Genomic DNA, 20,353 nt, shown 5'->3' on the forward strand with positions numbered 1-20,353 from the left:
AGCACCAAGACGCAGGGCCAAGAGCAGAACCGAGGGCAACTGCAGGACGGTCCCCACGATCACTGCAAAAGATGCCTAATGACCCCACAGGGATGCCGTCTGAGAGGACAGACGGCCCGCACAGGCCACAGATGCACTCAGAACGGCCCAAACCTCCAGCTGAAGGACAAGTAAGGTCAGACCCCACTGCCCCCATCCAACCCCTCGGGGCGGGGGGTGCCGTGCGCCCACGACTCCCGTCCCTGTTTGCTTCCCCGCTTCTTCATCACTGAAGCCCAGCACCCCGGGAGCCAAGGCGGGTCTGCAAAACAGCACCACTGTCCCCAAAAGTGCCACCTTCATTCACCCCCTCCCAGACCCCCGGATGCTGGGACACGGAACTGAGCCTCTGGCTGGATGTGACGCTTCCGGGACGTGGCCCAGGAAGGGGGGAGGGGGTCTCCGGTCAGCTCGGTGACTGTCCATTGGGCTCTCCCGCAGGCTGGACATAAAAGGAACCGCACCAATGTGATCTCCCGTATCTGACTCCTTTACTAGCCAGGCTTCAGAAGCTGCCCCATGCGGCCCTGCGGACCCCACCCTGCTCCTTTCCTCCCCGGCCTGAAGGCCAGCCCAGGGCACAAACAGGTGAGTTTTAGCTGAACCTTGATGAGGGACGGGGGAGCCGTTTCCACCTTCTGGCGGTTGTGAACATGGAACATGCTGCCGGGAGCATTTCTGGCTGCTGCTTGTTGAAATGCCCCTTCCCAGACGCATACAGCGCATGCCTCCAAGTGGGGTTTCTGGGTCACAGGATGTCTGGAATTGTAACGGCCGTTTTGGGGCAAGTCAGACTTGGATGAACCACCTTAGGGGCACCTCGCAGGGGAGGACCTCACACCTCTCCCGGGCAGTGGGCCGCATTCTCAGGTTGCCATGCGGAGGCTTCGGAAAGACCAAAGGACTCCCAACACTGCTCCCTTAGGATCCCTACAGCGTGCAAATACGTCTTCAGTTTAAAATAAAATATATCTGGCCGCTGGGGGGTCCCAGGCCTGTGTGGCCACCCCCTCTTTAAGGCTGCCCTCTGTCCCCTCCCCCCCCCCCCCGTCCCCCCACACCTGGTCCCTGGGGGAGCCCCCGCTGCTCTTACAGGACCTGAGCAAGACGCCCTCTGCGCTGCGCCCACCCAGCCCCCAGCAGCATTTGGCCCAAGATGCATGCGGGCCAGAGACCCCGACAGATCCTCCCCCTGGACCCGTGCCCCCTCTTCAAACCCCTCTTGGTCCCGGGCGCGGACCCCACCCCCTCCCCCAACCTCTGCCCGCCCACCCCCAGGACCCCTAGCTCGCAGCCCTCCTCCCTGCAGACCCAGCCCCCTCCCAGATCCTACCAAAGGACCCCTGCCCCGACCTCCGTCCTGCACCTGCGCGCTCCCTGTCCTCCGCACGACCTCCGCCCCCGCCCCGGTCCCGCCCCTGGACCCCCAGCACCGGCCGCGTCCCGCGAGTCCCGTTAGGCGCGCTCGCCCCCTGGCGGCCGCGCCGGGCCCTGCGCTGCGGCGCTGGAAGGGGCCTGTCCCAGTGTCCTTGAGAGAAAGGATTTCAGCCTTCTGGACGGTTCTGAAGACACAAACAAAGGAAAGGAAGAAGGCAGGCTCTGACCACCCCGGCACAACCGCAGTTACTGTCTGGCGTCCCTCCGGTCTCCTGCGCTGCTCTCCGGGGCACTGGCCGGCGGGAGCGCCGCGCGCAGCAGTACCTGAGGGTTTATGTTCCGCAGTGCGCATCCCTGGTCCTGGGGCAGGCCTGCTGCGCGCCTCTAGGTCCCATCCTGTGGGAGCGAACCCTGGGGAGCAGTGCTCAGGACAGGCTTATCCTCTAGGGGATCTGGGCTTTCTGCAGCCGCCTTGGGATCTCTCCACACTGCAGCCCGCGCGCCCTTACTGTAACCCCTCTCCGGAAGTTGTTCCCAGGGCTGTGCACAGAGTCTGTCCTCACCAAGTTCAAACATTCACATTGCTCGGATAACAGCCCTCACTCTTCGTATTTATTTTTAATTTACACGTGGTGGAACTCCTTGCTGTCCACCTGCTCAGGGAAGGACGCGGGCTACTGCTGGTGTGTGGCAGTGCTGGAGGAAGCACTGCGAACCTCCACCTCCAACCTCCGCGGTGGAAGGTTGGGTAGGAGTTTCACAAGCCTTGGGTAAATACTTCACAGGCTCGCTGGGACACAGCGTATAAGAAATTGCATAAGATATAAGAAAGCGTGTGAGTGCCTGGGTGGCTCAGTGGGTTAAGCCACTGCCTTGGGCTCAGGTCATGGTCTCAGGGTTCTGGAATGGAGCCCCACATTGGGCTCTCTGCTCAGCAGGGAGCCTGCTTCCCTCTCTCTGCCTGCCTCTCTGTCTACTTGTGATCTCTCTCTGTCAAATAAATAAAATCTTTAACAAAAAAAAAAAAAGAAATAAGAAAGCGTGTAAGAAATTATAAGACAGGGGGCACTTGGGGGGCTCTGGGTTAAGCCTCTGCCTTCGGCTCAGGTCATGATCTCAGGGTCCTGGGATGGAGCCCCCCATCGGGCTCTGCTCAGTGGGGAGCCTGCCTCCCCCCCTCTCTCTGCCTGCCTCTCTGCCTACTTGTGATCTCTGTCTGTCAAATGAATAAATAAAATCTTAAAAGAAAATAAAAAAAGAACTTACAAGACAGTGCCGAACGGTTCCAGCATTTGTGTCCACACGCAGTGTAGAGTTCAGTAGCCCTAAGTCCATCCTCCTCATTGTCCTCCTCGTTCCAACCACCCCAGAAGAGGCAGATGATGGCTCATGGTGGGTGTAATTCCCATGTCTCTGATGCTGCATGATGTGGGTGGCATTTTCATGTACTGATTTTCTATTTATTTGTACATCTTCCTTACAAAGTTCCTGTTCCAAATGATTACCCAGTTTTTATCAACCTTCGCTTTTAAATGTAACTGTGCCCATTTTCCACGGATCTTTTCCTGCTTTTCTTTGGACAACTGGAGAGATAATAGGCCCATCTAAGAGAGTAAACACAGGTCTGCTGCACACATGTGGTCACGGTTGACCACATGCTGGAAGAACTAGTAATTCTGCATCTCTACTAACCACAATGATGGTGATGGTGGTGATGATGGTGACAGTGATAATAGTGATGGTGAAGAGGTAATGATGGTGATGGTGGTGATTGTGTTGATGGTGATAGTTATGATGGTCGTGATGGTGATGATGGTTATGCTGATGGTGATGATGGTGATAGTGGTGGTGTTCGTGATGATGGTCATGATCATGGTGATGATCATGGTGATGGTGATGATGGTGATGTTCATGGTGATGATGGTGATGGTGGTGATGATGGTGATGATGGTGATGGTGGTGATGGTGGTGATGGTGGTGATGATGATGGTGGTGGTGATTATGATGATGGTGATGATGGTGATGATGATGGTGATGGTGGCGATGGTGATGATGGTGATGATGATGGTGGTGATGATGGTGAAGATGGTGATGATGATGATGATGGTGATGATGGTGATGATGATGATAGTGGTGATTGATGATGGTGATGATGATGGTGAAGACGAGGGTGATGATGGTGATGATGGTGATGGTGGTGATGATGGTGGTGATGATGATGGTGAAGACGAGGGTGATGATGGTGATGATGGTGATGGTGGTGATGATGGTGGTGATGATGATGGTGAAGACGAGGGTGATGATGGTGATGATGGTGATGGTGATGATGATGATGGTGGTGATGAGAATGGTGATGATGATGATGATGGTGACGATGGTGATGATGATGATGGTGGTGATTGATGGTGATGATGATGATGATGGTGAAGACGAGGGTGATGATGGTGATGATGGTGATGGTGGTGATGATGGTGGTGATGATGATGGTGGTGATGATGGTGGTGATGATGATGATGATGATGATGGTGGTGATGATGGTGGTGATGATGGTGATGATGGTGATGGTGGTGACGATGGTGATGATGATGATGGTGGTGATGATGATGGTGGTGATGATGATGGTGGAGATGATGATGATGATGGTGATGATGGTGAAGACGAGGGTGATGATGGTGATGATGGTGATTGTGGTGATGATGGTGATGATGATGATGGTGGTGATGGTGGTGATGGTGATGATGGTGGTGATGATGGTGGTGATGATGATACAGCCCACCCAGGGAAAGCTCACTGTCCTTGGTTCTCCGCAGGCTCTTCTTACACAGATCCTCACATTATCTTCATTGAAACCCTTTGAAGACAAGGAGTCTGTGGCCCCTCATGACACAGTGGCAACTGTCCAGGACAACCCCACCCATGTGCAGGGTCACCTACAGAACATACCACAGCGCAGTACCAACCAGACCAACCATTCCTGTTTAACTGACACTGGAACATTTTCAGAGTATGTCCTTGATTGGCGTTCTCTTTGTTCTTAACCAGAGCGGGAACAGCAAGTGTGCCTTCACAGCTGTGGTTTGGTGGACTCCTCTCCACCACCCGGAGAAGTGACTTTCTTGGCACTTCCATCTTACAGAGGAGGAAAACTGTCCCTCCCATTGCCCTCCTCCTCTCCCTCCCAGGAGTGCCAGGTCCTGGGCCGCGTGCGTGCAGCACATGGGCTGGGATTGATGGCTCATCCTGCCATCCCCAGCCCACCATGGCCAAGTACACATGACACAGGCAGAGCTCATGGGGACACTGCAAAGCTGCCTTGCTTTGTCCCCCTTTTCCCTGTATGCCTGCTCAGCAGGAATGTCCACTGGTTGAAACCTCAGGCGTGCCCTGGGACTTCCCGGTCGTTTTATATAATAAAAAGTGACTGTCCCAGTCACTTGCAATTGTGGAAAACAGTCCAGTTTCGTATCAAGGACATGCAGATTCCTGCAAGAGCTCAAGTGTCTCTCTGACTCAGTGTTGTTCTCCCTCCCTGAGAATTCACTACTGAACCCTCAGGAGGTACTTTAGAAGGAAGAGGGAAGGGAGAGGAAAGGTGTTCCTAGATGGGCTCTGACCCACCCTGGTTCCCAGCAAAGGCTGACCATTCTCCAAGTGCCTCTGAGGGTTTTCCAAGCCTCTATGCCAATGGGTCTGTACCTCACTGGACCTGGACAAAGTTTTCTTCAGGAAATCACTGCCTCTCTCTTCCGGCTCTGGCTCTACAGGCTCAGACCTGTTTATCCTGTTGGGTGGCAGTGAGAGATCCAAGATTGAAGACATCTCCCCCCGCCCCCGCCACCGCCACCTGCTCTCTCCCAGTGCCACAGGTCTCCCCCTACATTGGGGGCTGCAACCCAGGTCCAAGCCCCGGCCACCACTTTGTCTAGACCTGCGTCTGGGCCAAATTCTCACTCTGTTGTCCAGAACCAGTCCCCAGGTTCCCAGTGATGGAGGGAGGCTATGGACACATCAGCTCCTCCTTTCCTAGTCAGGAACAGGGATGCCCACCTATGAGCCCCTGGGAAATCCTACTGCAGAGCGGGATTTCTTAATCTAAGGTGACACTGGAAAGCTCAACTCAGGTCTTTGGGAGAGCAGCTGCCCCATTCAGAGCCCCCCATTATGTCTGGGGGCCAACCTCTCTCCAAGTTTCCTCCCGTTCCCTCTGCTGTCCTGCAGGTGCCCAGGGGTTCCTGAACCACAGAGGAGCCTGACACTGGCCTCCATGGGCTCGCAGGCATGTTTTAGTTCTCGAAATCAACACGAGCTAGAAGACTGACAGAGAAAGGCCATTTTCTCCTGGTTCCCCAGTCACCCCTGTGCCGCAGGCCAGGTCCCCGCTCCCTTCTCGCGGAGACACTTGGATCTAAGCCTGTGTCTCAGAGGCTTGTCATGTCTGTCTTCACTCTTCTTCTAGATGCTTCTCTGTTTTTATTTTTGTGACAGCGTTCTTGAGATATGACGCATGAGCACACACTTCACCAAGCGGTAAGAGTCGAAGGTTTGGGCCCCATTTCCTGCAGCTCACTGCCATCCCAATTTTAGGACATTCCCGTCACCCTATGGAGGACGCTTATTCTGTGTTATGTCCTGGAATTCCTTTACGCCTATAATCCACGCGCACGGATGGCGGGCCTGCGGCCGGGGGCCTCGCACCAGAGGGGCAGGGCGGTGTGCAGAGGGCAGAAGGGCCCACTCTCCTCTCTTCCGAGCTCACCAGCTTTGCCACGTCAGCGCCTGTGCCCACTAAAACAGAGACAGCCCGACTGCCACATTCATTCGGAGGCAGCAGTCGAGGGGCTGCCCCAGCCACAGAGCAAGTGCGTGCCAGAGTCCCGACCGGACGCCAGGCCAGGCATCCGCGCTCCTAACATCGGAACAACCCGCGTCCTTCCACTCCCGGGGGAGGTGGGGGCGGGGTGTCTCTGGCCTGCAGGCCCCTGCTCACGGACTCTGAGGTCTCTGGGTGTTGCTCCGTGCTGCAGGAAGCCCGGCCGTCCACCAGGGGGCAGTGCCGCCTGCAACATGGGGGCACCGCCTGGATCCAGTCCAAATCCCGGGACACTAAGGATGGCGGTTCAGGGGAACCTTCCTGTCCAGAAGAGGGCAAAGTGCAGCGGGAGGAGCCTGTCGTCAGGACATCGCTCACGGGGGGAGGGTGGGCAGGGTCAGCCTCTGGGGAGCCGGGCTCGGGGCTGCCTGTCTGGGACCGAAGGACACCCACCTGAGAAAGGGGCAGCTAGAAACTATTGGGCTCTTTCTTCTAGGCCTGCATCCTGGGCAGTGGCTGAGCTACTGAACTTCTCCACCCCGAGCCTGTGACCTGTAAATGGGGGAGGGCCACCTGCGGCGGTGTGTGGACAGGCAGACGGGTCGCTGGGCTCTTCCCCGCCCCCTACAGGGCAGGGGCGGCCACTGCGGCTCCAACCCTGGACATGGTCCCCCATCAGCCGGGTCACTCGTGTCCTCCGTGTGGGGTCCCCGCCGGCCGACAGTAGGGTGTTCCTACCCCGGTTTGCAACCAGTGGGGACTGCCTGGGCACCGCCTCCCAGGGACGCTGGACCCATCCACCAGTGCTAACAGGGCTGGTACCGCCCTTGGCAAACCATAGGTGCTCAACTTGCAATGTCTTTCTCTGCCTCCTTGTCCGGCCAGAGGCCGGTGCGGTCCAGGGCCTGGAAAGCCACGAGCTCTTCCCAGACAGCCTGCACCCCTTCTCCTCCCCGCCACTTGGGGGGGTCAGACTACGGCCTGTCCTGCTGAACCTTCCAGGGTTCTTGAACACAGGGATGTCGTGGCTGTGGGTGGGGAGCGCACGTCTGTGTGTTGGGTCCTACCGGCTGCTCATGTTGCCAGCGTCCCTGCATCCCACGGACTTTCTGTCGAGTTCTCTCTGCTGCTGAGAAGGGGGTGTCGAGCCCCCCGCCCACAGCTCTGGGTTTGTCTGTCCTTTCGGCTCCGCCAGCTCTGGCTTCCCCCACTGAGGCTCTGTGTTTGGCGGGGGCATGTCCAGGGGATTCTGTCCTCCTGGGGGACAGGGCCGTTATGACTATAGGACACATGTCCTGTTCTGTGCCCTGAAGTACACTTCGTCAGACGTGAAAACAGTGGCTTGATTTTTAAAATTAGCGTTGACTTGATAGGTCTTTTTAATATCTTGTAATTTTTTTTTTTTTATTTGAGAGAGAGAGCATGAGCGGCGGGGGTGGGGGCGTGGGGAGCAGGCTCCCCTCTGAGCAGGGAGTCCAATGCAGGACTCGATCCCAGGAAGGACCCTGAGATCATGACTCGAGCTGAGGGCAGACGCGTCACCGACCAAGTACCCCAGGGGCCCCAGAGCTGCCGTTTCAAACACCAGTGACACGTGATGATACAGCCTGGGAGTCTCCTGCTCTCCCCCTTCCCTCTTCCTTCCTGGGGCTCCACGTCTCAGTATTGGATGGTTCCCTTTCTTCACAAAGAGCCTCTGCAGGCCTCCCGGCAACCCCATCGAACTTTCCTTCCCCATGAAGGTCCGCTCTCCCTGCATCTCCAGAGGACGGGCCCTTGGTCGGTGGAAGCAGATGCTTGCAGGACCTCGGCTGCCGCCGTTCCTCTAGTTCGGGGCTCACTCAGCTTCTTGAGTCTGCAGGCCGGGGGCGTGAGGAATCTGGGATCTGCGGGGGCTGCCTCAGCCGCTCCCTCGTCCCCCTGTCCTGCCCCTCTCCGGGGACTCAATGACACCAGGGAGGGCCTCTGGACAGGCCCCGGCAGCCGCCGGATTCCTGGGTCGGCAGGGCGGGTGCAGCTCCCCTCCCCTGGCCCAGAGCTCATGGACCCTCCCGTCTCCTCCCGTCCGCGGCCCATCCTCCCATGAGCACCCCCTCCTGTGCGGTGCTCTTCAGGTCTGGGGTTGGGTCTCCTCCTTTGCATCCCTCCTCTTTGCAGTGGCTTCTCTGTTTTGTCCTCCCGCTGTAGGAACAAGGCTTTCGAGTGCTCCCAGAAGCCTGCTCTCTGGGTCATCCCGCATCGGATCATCCCACGTGTCCTGGTTCTTGGCGCACGGGGGATTGTCCGTCGCATCCAGGACGTTTCGGCTGTGAAGTCAGGAGACTCTGGGTCCCACGTCCGACTGATCCGTGCTGGGGCTGGAGAACCAGCATGCGCCGTGCCCTTGAGGAAAGTCCAGTCGCCACAGAGATGCCACGAGATTTGGCCCGTGCGGTTTACATGGTGCTGTGGCCCCCACAGTCCTGATGTGGCTGCCTGGGTGGGGGCAGGGGGCACAGGTATCTCAGTAGTAGAGAAGGGGGACCCGTGGCTCAGCTTCCCTGGCCTCTCCTTCTTGGGGGGATCCCGGGACAGTGGGAGACACAGTGTGCTTCCTGGTGGGGGGGCAGGACATCTGCTGGTGTTCACCCCTCCCCCCACCTCGCTGTCTCAGATGCATGGGGACAAAGAGGCCTCATGGTCCACTGGGTTGTCCTGGCAGATGCCTTTTGCGGGCGCCCTCCCATAAGCAAAGGGCTTTGGGGGCCCACCTCCCCCGCCCGTACTGTGACCCCAGCCCAGGCTTGTGAACAGCATGTAGTTTGGCTGTGTTTTGATTCTTGCTCTGCCAAATTCTGGCCTCTGGTTCCTCTGGAATCTTATGGCCATTCATTCTTGGAGCTTTCTCTTGTTACAACTCAACAGCCTTGCCCAACCCAAGCATGTCCAGACACAGCCAATCCCTGTGTCATGAAATGTCCCTCCATCCGTGTTCCCAGGGCCCCAAGTCCACCTGGAAGCTGCATTACCACTTGGAGTCTGCTCAGTGAAACGTGACCAGAGACCCTGCGGAAGCTCGGCCCACGACCACACACATACCTCGAGGGGAAACAAGAAACCCGACGGAGGATACGACATGACGTCCCCAGTGGGCAGGGCCAGGTGTTCATCTCCAGTAGATCCAGGGGCCCCCGCTGGGCGAGACCCCTGATGCACATCACTAACAGATCCTCGGGTCCAGTGTGGGTGGGACCCAGGCACCCTCTCCAATAGATCCACAGCCCAAGGGGGCTGGGCCCGGGCACCCATTGTTCATCGCTCCTAGATCCCCAGAAGACGGGACAGCAGTGTTCATCTTCAGTAGATCCTGGTCCCCAATGGATGGGACCTGGGCAGTGACCACCAAAACATGCAGCGTCCCGACTGGGCAGGTGGAGGGCCCACCACTAATAGATCCAGGGCCCAAGAGGGTGGGCACAAGCAGCCATGTCCAATAGATCCGGGTCCCAATGGGTGAGACCAGGCGCCCATCCCCAGCATGTCCACCAGTGGTAGCCGCTGAGTGATGAGCACGGAGTTAATCCGTGCACAAGCTCCCGCCCGGGCTAGGACCTGGTGGTGGGAATTCTCTGGGTGGGCTCCAGGCCACGGTGACCCATCCACACAGTGCTCCTGGAAAGCCCACGCTAGTGGCTTTCGGATCAGAGCCTTGCCCACTTTTACTCTGTGACAGTGGTCAGGGTCCAGCCCCGCCACTCCCCTAGAAACATCCTTCTGGACGAAACTCTCCCAAGTGTGTCTCTTCTGTCTTAGGCCCCTGGCTGGGGCAGGAGCAGTCACCCCAGCCTTTATGGGGGAAGGAAGGCACTGCCTGAGGAGCCTAGTGACCATGCACCCATTGAGAGCCCCAAGACAGAGTGGCTCAGGGCTTTAGGAAGCAGACAGCATGAGGGCCATGGGTCCTGGGTCCCCATCACCTAACTCAGGAAGGAGGTCAGCCAGGGGAAGGGAGCCCAGACCCCGGAATGCAAAAAGCCAGCATGATGAGCCCCATCTGATGGTGGAGCCCCCCGGAGGGGTGCTGGGCGACACCTGCATCCGGTGCAGCAACAGATAAGTCCACCGGACGGCACACTCGGGTCCAGCCCCCACCCTGTAGACACCTGGAAGGTCCCCTCGGGGCTGAACATCAGAAGAAGTCAGGTCCTCGGCGCAATAGTACATGTTGCAATTAAATTCTTAGTATCTCTGAATGTGGGGTGCCTGGGAGGCTTAGTGGGTTGAGCCTCTGCCTTCGGCTCAAGTCATGATCTCTGGGTCCTGGGATCGATCCCACATCAAGTTCTCTGCTCAGCGGGGAGTTTGCTTCCTCCTCTCTCTCTGCCTGCCCCTCCGCCCACTTGTCATCTCTCTGTCAAATAAATAAATAAATAAATAAATAAATAAAATCTTAAAAAAAAAAAATCTCTGAATGTTATTTTTCAAAATAGATGCCCAAGGCAAAACATACGTGAATTTATTTTTTTATAGTTTTTAGAATTTTAAAATTTATTTATTTGACAGAGATCACAAGTAGGCAGAGAGGCAGGCAGAGGGGGGGCGAGCAGGCTTCCTGCTAAGCAGAGAGCCCGATACGGGGCTGGATCCCAGGACCCTGAAATCATGACCTGAGCCGAAGGCAGAGGCTTAACCTACTGAGCCATCCAGGCGCCCCCGTATGTGAATTTATAACCGAATCCAACACTCCATAAAACCCCCACTGAAACACGTGTACGCACACGCGTGAACACACATACACACACGCAAGCTCACAGAGGCACACCCCCTCTGGGTACTTCTACTCAACACAACAAAGTCCATTCTCCCCGAGGCTTTACCACGTTGATAATTTTATTATACTCTGAATAGAGACTGTATCTGAAAAGCAGAGAAAACGACTATACAAAGGGTTTATAGAACATTCATTTACATACTGGATATATTCTTTACAATATAAGAAAAGTAAAAATACCCACTAACAATAAGGCCGCTAAGGAGACGCGAGGTCTTTGACGCCGAGGGTACACGCGGAGACCTTAAATTCGGTGTGGCTTACCCCGGTGCCAGGTTAACACTGGAGGACACAGCGACCCGTTAATGAGCGAGCTAACAGGACCCTGGCTGTGAGGCGGTGGGGACTGTGGACCTCCCCGGGACAGGACCCCCTGCCCGCCAGCGCCCGGAGGCCACGCACCTTCCACAGAGCGGCCCCGAGCCTGAGTGGGGGTGGGGGTGGGGATCCCCGAGGTCGGAGCCCCGAGTTCCCGGGTTCCTCTTGCGTCGCATGACGCACGTGTAACAGGAAAAGAAACCTGCCACGCCGGCTCATCAGGAACCGGGAAGCAGACTTCCTGACATCCTGGCTGCGGCCAGGAAAAGCCACAGGCGGCCGGTCTGCCTCACGAGCGAGGGGCTGTGGCTTCTTGAGCGCTCGGGACGGGGACTGTACGGGAGGACCTAGAGGCCGGGTCACCCACCCGCACTCTGTTTCTAAACTAGCCCTCTCTTCATGGGAAGGGTGAGGGACCCGACCTGCAGTCTTTGGGTCAAACTGGGTAGAAGCCATCTCGGGATGAGGTGCGTCTTGGGGACGGCATCTCGGGTCCCCTCTGGCCGAATCTCTGCCATGAATGGAATCCCGAGATGCCAGCCGCCTCTGCTGAGGACCACGTCCCCAGGGTCCCCAGGAGACGCCAACGTGTCCCACACAACCACACCGACACCTGTCAGGGAAGAGGTCTGTGAAGACCAGGCAAACATTTGGCACAGAAATGAGGCACTTGTGTCTGGGGCATGGAGAGAGCCGGACGGCAGATGCGTCCCCCACTTTCACCTGCGTCGGACGCCTGGCGACATGAGGCTTTCTGCTCTGCGCTTCCCCACATCCGTCTTGGAGCCACTTAACACAGAACATCACGTTCGCACCGCTGGAGTGATGCCTGCTGGCAACGCCCGGGGGGGGGGGGCGAAGAGCTGGTCTTGGGCAGAGCGGGCAGCTCCTGGGAGCCCAGAGCCATGGGGTGCCTGGGCCGTGTCGGGGGAGACCGAGCCCCCGGTCCATCCTGGGGGACCCGTAGAAGCCGTGGCGTGACTGGCATCTGGATTCGGGAGCTCGGAGACGCAGGGGCGCGGCTCTCGGCCACTAACAGCCTCGGAGGACTGGGATTCCTTATCTTCCTCCTCTGCTCAGGATGCCGGAAATGCAGGATCCCAGACGGGGGCCGCAGAGGTCGGGACAAGTGGCCAACGGCTCAGAGGGCTCAGAACTGCCTGGGAGAGCAGGGCCGATCTCTGCCCAAATGTGACCCGCTCTCCGGAACCTTCCTCCCCAGAAAGTTTGTCACCCGTCTGTCGGACGGGAACCATCCCCAGTGAGCTTTGGGGAGGTCAAGGTTGCTGAGGCTGGCCTGTCGGGGACGTGGCCCCGGGTCGTGGGCACAGGCTCGGCCTGGCAGCTCGCAGCACTGGGACCCCATCCTGCCCATCAATTTACCATAAATAATTTGGCATAAGTAGAATATAAATTACACAAAAAGACACTTCATGTCCATGTTCCTTCTCATCTCACGGACGAGACCCCATTCGGAGCCAGAGCGAGAGTGGGAGGCCAGAGCCACCACTGCCCACTGGGCCGGGGTGCTCGGGCAGCTCGGTGCCCTCCCCAGGGACCAGGTGGCCTTCCTGGTCCTCGCAGCCAGCATGTGCCCCCGGATTTCTGGGAGGGCCCGACCTGCACGGACCTTCAGCAAACATGCATCCCCTTCTCAGTGAGCTAGTGTCTCTGTCGTGGGAGAGAGGCCTCCCCCGGTGCTGGATGGACGGAGCCCCTCCGCGTGGCTGGTGGCACCCCCGGTCACCCAGGGCTGCCATCCAGGGGCTGGATGCACTCCTTCCCATCAATGCCAGCGTGCAAGGGGCACGGGGACCCGCGTCCTTGCTCGGCCCTGCTGCGTGGATCCCACTTTCCTCCACCCGGGAAGCGCTTGGCTACAGAGATGTGCTGGCAAGCAGTGTTTCGGGGAAGGACAGCAGATGGGGGGCTGTGTGTCCTCGGGTCTGTGAAGCCGGAGGAGAAGCCCCCGTCCCTCGTGGGGCTGGAACGTCAGGCTGGCCAGATGCCGGCAGCGGACGCTCCAGCCCCGCGCGGTCTCGGGCTGGGAGGGGTCAGATCTTCTTAGGGGAGCCAATCATGACCTTTGACACAAAGTTGACGATGGCACTGGCAGGCTGTTCGGGGTCATGCTCTGCGAATAAGTGGCACACGTTATCTGTGGCGCTGCCCTGCTTCCGGGCCACAAACCCGAAGACTCTGTAACAGAGAAGGTGGGAGGTCAGCATGCCAGCGTCCCGCAAGGTCTGAGAGTGGGTGCAAACCTCCGTGTACTCCCCCTGCACCCCCACAACCTCTACTCACCACTCACCGCCACTCAGCCAGACACTGCCCACACCTGTCCACCCCTCAAGCCCCCAGGTATGGCAGGTACATGGCCTGCCACTGCCCCAGCCACTGCCCCAGCCCCGGCCAACACCCTGGCCACTGCCCCAGGCCTCTCCTGGCCAGGATCCCACAGACTCAGGTCAGGGCGGGTCCCAGAGCCCCCACACGGCTGGTGGCCTGACTCTCCCAGAGGAGGCCAGGTCCCTCCGGTACTGGGGTAGGGCAATCAGGTCACAGGGGGCTCAGGTGAGGGCCCCTGTCTGGATGTCCCACACTCCTGCCCTTGGACCTCCTACACCCCAGTTACAAACTACAGGTAAGGAAGGAAATGGTTTAAAAGAACAGCACGTCTGACTATTAGAGGAATCGGGGCCATTCTCCAAATGAGCCTCCGTGAGCCCTGACCCTCGCACAGGGACTTCTGCTATCCCCAGGAAACTTGCCCTGCTCCCTCTTGGAAAAACAAGGGATTCATCTATTCCAGTGGTGCGGCTTCCCAGCCACGAGAGGGTGTGGCTCGAGGAGCTAGGAGCGGGTAGCACACTCCACACACGGGAACACCGCCAGTCCCACATGCCAGAGCCGGGGCCTCTGAGCACTTTGTCAGATCCCGAGACAAACAGGACCGTGAACGGGGTGCCAGGGTGGGACCCGTGTGGTTCGAGCGATTCCCGGCAATCGGATTTAGGTTACATGGAGGAAGCCGGCCTGAAGGGTGCAGACAGCTCCGGAAGGTTCCAGAAGATTCCGGGAACACTGCTGCCCAGTGGGACTGTCCTGCCGCGGGGCCAGGGCAGCAGAAACCATGTTCCCCCTGCGTCTACAAAACGCTGAGCACCGGGTCACTGTCGCTCACAAGGGACATCCTTCCTCTACCCCAACTTGTGCACCTGCCATCCGCTCCTGCCCCAAAAGGACCAAAAAGCCGTGCGACTGGCTCCACGCTGCGGCCCTGGGGAACTGTGCATCTCAGGGAGGAGCGAGCGGGAAAGCAAACCCCAGGAGGCCCTTCCTACAGAAGGACGCGCTTCCCTGTATTTAAGCCATGAACGCGCTGGCACGATTCTCTCATTTCCCTACGGGAAACCCTTGCAGGAACTCAGTAAGGTCATGTACTTTGGTCCGTGCCGGGGAGGGCGCCGGCGTCCGGGAACCCACCTGGAGCAAGGTCCATCCGTGATCCACCTTGCAAACAGAAAGGAGAGGAAGAGTTACGTTAACGTCTTTATTCGCTTAACAAGCAAAAGACGCACGCGCGCTGCTTGATACAAACAGAGATTATCTTACTTCCTGTCCTGTGGGTCCAACGCACAGAAAATCACGCTGCTCACGGGGTAGTGCCTCCGGAAGAAGAGCCTGTCGGGACAGGGTCGGGGGACACGGTTCTATTAGTGGGCGGGAGGGGGACAGTGACGCACGGTGCAGGCTCCCCAGAAGGAGAGGCAGATGGAGGTTGACTCGATTACTTGGAGAGAAGAACACACAGACGCCAGTCAGAAATGGGCAGAAGGGACGCAGGGCTGAGCGGCATTGGAAAAGTTGGTTCTTGGCAAGAGGGATTCACAGAGCAGAGCAACACTGTGCCCCTGCTGGCTGCGTGGGGTTCAGGACCAAACCCCAGAGCCCTGGCACGGCCCTGGAGAACCAGGGAGCCCAGCCTTCCTGTGCTTGCCCGAGAACCGCAGACGGTGTCCAGCCAAAGACCATGTCCAGCGAACCTTCCTTGCTGGGCATAGGGTGTCCAGGCAGGGACCGGAGCCCACGTCAGACAGGGGGATGGAGCAGACGGCTCATTGTGAACATACAGACTAGCTGTGAGGCAGATGTGAAGGGCAGATTGGGGCTGCCCTGGGGACAGCGCTGCCTGCTGGCTGGAGCCAATGGGCTGCCCTTGTGCCCCATGGCACTCCTGCCATCCCTCTGCCTTTATGGCTGAGGACCAGCTCTTTCAGTAACCACACAGGGCTGTTTCCATAACAAATGAATAACAAGTGCATTGGAAATCCTTTGACCCTGAGGCCAGGGGCTCTGCTGGGAGGAGGGGCATGTAAGCTGTGGTCCGTGCACCTGACTCTGCTCCCCCTTTGGACTGCGGCCCTACTATGTTCCTGCCTGTGGCCCTACCATGTTCCTGGGACATCTGCTAGGTAGAAGATGCTCAGGAGCAGCTCTGCTGAAAGCCACCGAAACATTGTTCTCTACATATTCCAACACCATGTAGAGAACATTTAGTATCGTAACGTACTACACAGCAGGGAGACAATTGAGAGTAACTGTCACTAACGTTAGCTAGTCTTAATGTATCATTGATGGTTACGTTATGGTTCATTATCTAGATACTGAAGTAACACCTAGCAGCTTCGAAACGGACGACCACCAATCAGATGGAATGACATGGAACCAAAGACAGGGGGTTCTACCACCGTCTCCCAGTGTTTTAACAGAATCACATTAAAAGGTTTTTATGTTTAAAAACTATACTCGTGTGTGGGTGAGACACTCAAAGGTCCAAACCTTTCCCCCTTTTCTTTTTTATTACAATTTTACTGACTCCCAAGAAGAATGACCTCGGGCCAAATGTCCACGGTTTACGTGCAGGTCCTGGGAGGTCCCAAAGGACGGGGTGTGCCGATGAGGGACGCGTCCAGAGCCACGTCCCGGGGACGCGCAGTTTGGCGGGAGGTCTGACCAGGTGCCCAGAAGCCCCACCCGCAGCCCGGGCCCAGGCACACTCACTTCCTCTGGTTGTCCGTCAGGGTGATGCCCTGGGCCGACACCTTGAAATGCACGACCGTGCACAGGGGAGGCGGCTCCTGAACGAGGGTGAGGCTCAGGGCCTTCTGGATGGCCTGGTGGCCGGTGAGCGACTCCATCTCCACGGAGTTCAGGTACCACACGTTGCAGGCTGGAAGACACCCGGGGAAGCAGGTGTTCACCGGAGGCAAAGCCCTTGGTCACCGATTCCACAGATGTGGATGGAGCAGGACGCGGGACACACGCGCCCAGAGGCCCCATCCCGGGAGCCTCCCGCTGTCCCTGTCGCTGCGTCCCCACTGGGGCCGGAGACCCCTCCCCACCTCCTTGCCGGTGTGGGTCCGCAGCAACACCGCCGGTCAGGGAACATGCAAGAGGGAAACCTGAGGGCCAGCACCCCACAGAAGCGTCCACACATGGAGCTGGAAGCTGCAGCACCCAGAGCAGCAGGGACGATGCGTGAGGCATCGGACTTGGAGCAAAGGCTGTGTGAGGAAGGCGCGGGTCGGCCCGTCCTGTCTGGGTCACATCCCCGCTATGCCATGGGGCTGGGGCTTCTTGTGGGTGGGGAATTCGACTGTCAAGTCTGAGCAGGGCTTGGCGAATAGCCCATGGCCCTCTGAGACCCCTGCAGCTCACGCAGAGGTGGACATGGGACTTCAGGGTGCGTGTGAGGTCGGCCTGACCTGAGATGCTCAGGACTCTGCCTACGGCTCCCTCCCAGCAGGAGTCATGGCCCCACCTGGCCGGCCATCAAGAATGTGTCCCTTCCACCCCCCACCACCCCTAAGAAAACAGCTGCCCATGACGCCTGCCCTGCTGGACGCCAGGCTCCACCCGAGTGTCCGTGGCCTGCGAGCGCTCAGTCCCTGCTGGCCTCTAGGCAAAGGTGGCAAATCACAGCTCATCTTCAAAGCCCGGGGGTCTCAGAAGTAAGACCTGGGTCTACACCGAGTTCATCGGAATGCGGTGCTCCGCCCTTGATCCTGGGTTGCTGAGTGTGACAAGCATGTTGGCCAGGGTCCCACTGAGGTCACGGGGAAAAACCACCAGAACCGAATTATCATCAGAGCCACTGCAGAGGCCCAAGTGGAAAGGCCCAGGAGAAGGGAAGGAGCAGATTCTAGAAAGCCTCTCGGGAAGGACGCAGCCTGAGGCCGGCGGATGGGGTCTTCAGCGAGACTGTCCACCCTGCACGGAGCCGGCCATGCTCACTGCAGGGGGTGACCCCACTTCCTCTAGGGGCACAGCCCCGAACTCGCCATCAGCAGTGAGTTTCCTCTGAGACCCCAGCTTTCCCCTACAAAGTTCCCTGAACCACTCCCTTGCCCTCACCAAGAGCAGCTTGAGACGGCAACCCGGTACCAGCCAGAAACGCCCTGTGCCGCCAGGCAGCCGTGACAGGGAACTTCCTTTCTCAAATGCAACCGTTTTCGGGCCTCCGGGCTCTGCTAATGCTGTGCACTCTGAGGACGATCCCTGCATCTTGGGCTGTGGAGAGCACTTTCCAGAGCCCATCTCCGCCCATCTGCACCTGTCCTGTGCGGAAGAGGGCACAGTGGCCTGGAGACCCCGAGAAGCGGTCCAGCAGCCTCGCAGCCCCTGGGTGTTCACACCGCCACAGCTCTATGCTGCTTCTGCTGCTGCCGCAATGTCAATGGGGCGCGCTCAGTGAGACACGCCGGATGTTCCTGAGCGTGCGCTGTGGATTCTACCGTGAGGCCTGCAGGCTGAGTGTGAGCGCCCTCAGCCACAGGTGATGCCTGCAGATGACACCATGTGCCTGTCCTCACAGCAGACACACCTTCAGGAGGTCACACCTGTGCACTCTCACCCAGAGGGATGCTTGGGGTGTGGGCAGGAGTCGCAGAAGCACTGGCTCCCTCCGGCTGATTGGTACCGACCTGAGGGAAGCGGCAGGACTGGGGGTGACCCGCACTCCAGCTGCCACCTGGACTTGAGGGGTTTACACGGGTCGTCTCAGGACAGAGCGCATGCTGGTTCATTATGACCGTGACTGCCCAGCGCCCCATGCCCACCACGCTCCAATGAAATGCCGGGTCAACCCTGACTGTCCTTCCAGATAACGTGGCTATCTTTATCAGGAGGCTCGGGGTCCCATAGGTCCCCGTTCCAAGAAGACTCAGAAGGAGAAATCTTCCATAACCACGGCAGACAACCATCTCCGAGGTGGGGATACTGGAGGCGCGTGCTGACTTAGCAGGAAGATGGAATGGATCGATGAATCCCCAGGGAAAACTGAGCAGCCAGCAGACGGGGGTCCTGCCGCATGTACGGCGATGAGAACATGGGAAAGGGGGGTGTGGCGGCCACAGCCGACGCTCCGTGTGGCCCACGGGAAACATATGAAGAGAGTGAGTCCTAGGATTTCTCGTACAAGGAGAACCTTTCTTTCCTTTCCTCCTTGTATTGTATCCGCATGAGAAGATGGACACGATCTGAGCCTCTGGAGGTGACTACCTCGAAACTTAGATCATCAAATCCTCTAGCTGTGTGCCGCAGGCCTGGGCAGCGATGGTATGTCAACTGTTCACAAAACCAGAAAGACGTGAGAGGCGGATGGGAAAGCAGGATAAAACCACGTCCCGCTATCGTCACGAGTATACAAGGAAAGTGTGCGTGTTTGAGCAGGAACTGGACGGGTGCCTGGAAACTTCAAGACCATGTGATTTTCGGAGGGTGGATGGCCTGCCTTCGATTTCATGAGCATTCCTGTGAGCATTTCCAAAATCAAGATGAGGAATTCTGATCTAACTGCAGTGAATCCCACAAAACGGGCACAGCCTGGGTCTAAAGAACGGGCTCCCACCAACCCTTGTGGAACCACACGCAGTGAATCCCACAAAATGGGCACAGCCTGGGTCTAAAGAACGGGCTCCCACCAGCCCTTGTGGAACCACACACGGCCCTTTCAATAAGGAGTTGGGGCGTGGGGAATCTCACCCTTGACAGCAGAGCCATGGGGTCTTTCCTCAGAGCAGAGGAGGGAAGCTGTCCCTTGCCAAACCACAGCCAGGGTGGGTCTGCCAAGCACACGGGTCCCAGAGCCCTGCTCTCCAGTGGGGAGGGGGAGCACAGGGTGACCAGGGTTTGTCTACATAGCCTGGACACCAACATCTAATTCTACCTGATGGCCCTGCCAGGGGTAGGGGTCGCCTTGTGGAGCAGGGCTGCCTCCTGTGAATGGGGCCACACCTGTCATACCCACAGGAAACAAAGCCTCAGGGACACACAGCCTCCCTCAGCCCTACTGTGTCCAGGAACCGGGTCCAAAGGTGGCAATGCAAGATTCAGAGACAAGGACATAATGAGGAAAGGCAGCCTCCCAAGGGTTGTTTCTAGTATCAAGAAGCAGGAATAAGACAGACCATTGTGCAGCTGCTGGAAACGAGACCTGTGTGGTGTGTGGATGAAAGGGAGAACTTCTTACTTGGAGCGAGATACGGAAAAACTTCCAGGGTGTCTGGCCTCTGGCAGTTCACCTTTCTCCTCTCTCTTCCGAGTCTCCTTTTTTTTTTTTTTTAAATCAAGATTTTATTTATTTGTCAGAAAGAGAGCATGAGCAGAGGGGAGCAGAGGGAGGCAGAGAGAGAGGGAGAAGCAGGCTCCCCGCTGAGCAGAGAGCCCGATGTAGGGTTCGATCCCAGGACCCTGAGATCATGACCTGAGCTGAAGGCAGATGCTTAAGGATTGAGCCACCCGGGCGTGCCTTCCTTTTCTTAATTTAAAGAACTTCTACTGCTTTTATAAAGAAAATATCCTTCACAATCTGGTAAGTTAAGGACACAGCGTAACACTTCTGGGAAATGTGCAAGAGGTCTGTCCCTTCTTCTCGGGATGGACTGTATCCCACGGCTTCAACGCCAACAAAGAAGAGACAAAACGCCAACAGTCAG

General features: G+C 57.7%; 1 protein-coding gene across 19 annotated transcripts in view; it reads right to left on the reverse strand.

The window, feature by feature from the left end:
* Positions 1 to 11,077: 11,077 nt before the first annotated feature.
* Positions 11,078 to 20,353, reverse strand: part of TNS3 (tensin 3) — a 200,610-nt gene continuing 191,334 nt past the window's right edge. For all 19 annotated transcript variants that reach the window (XM_082692739.1, XM_082692741.1, XM_082692740.1 and 16 more), the window contains 4 exons: positions 16,419 to 16,587; positions 14,970 to 15,038; positions 14,841 to 14,867; positions 11,078 to 13,553 (listed from right to left, as the gene is read on the reverse strand). In XM_082692739.1, coding sequence (XP_082548865.1) covers positions 13,409 to 13,553; positions 14,841 to 14,867; positions 14,970 to 15,038; positions 16,419 to 16,587 — 410 coding nt within the window. In that variant the 3' untranslated portion in view covers positions 11,078 to 13,408. The remainder of the gene's footprint in view (positions 13,554 to 14,840; positions 14,868 to 14,969; positions 15,039 to 16,418; positions 16,588 to 20,353) is intronic.

The sequence above is a fragment of the Mustela nivalis genome (genome assembly GCF_964662115.1).
Source record: "Mustela nivalis genome assembly, chromosome: 12".
Taxonomy (NCBI): domain Eukaryota; kingdom Metazoa; phylum Chordata; class Mammalia; order Carnivora; family Mustelidae; genus Mustela; species Mustela nivalis.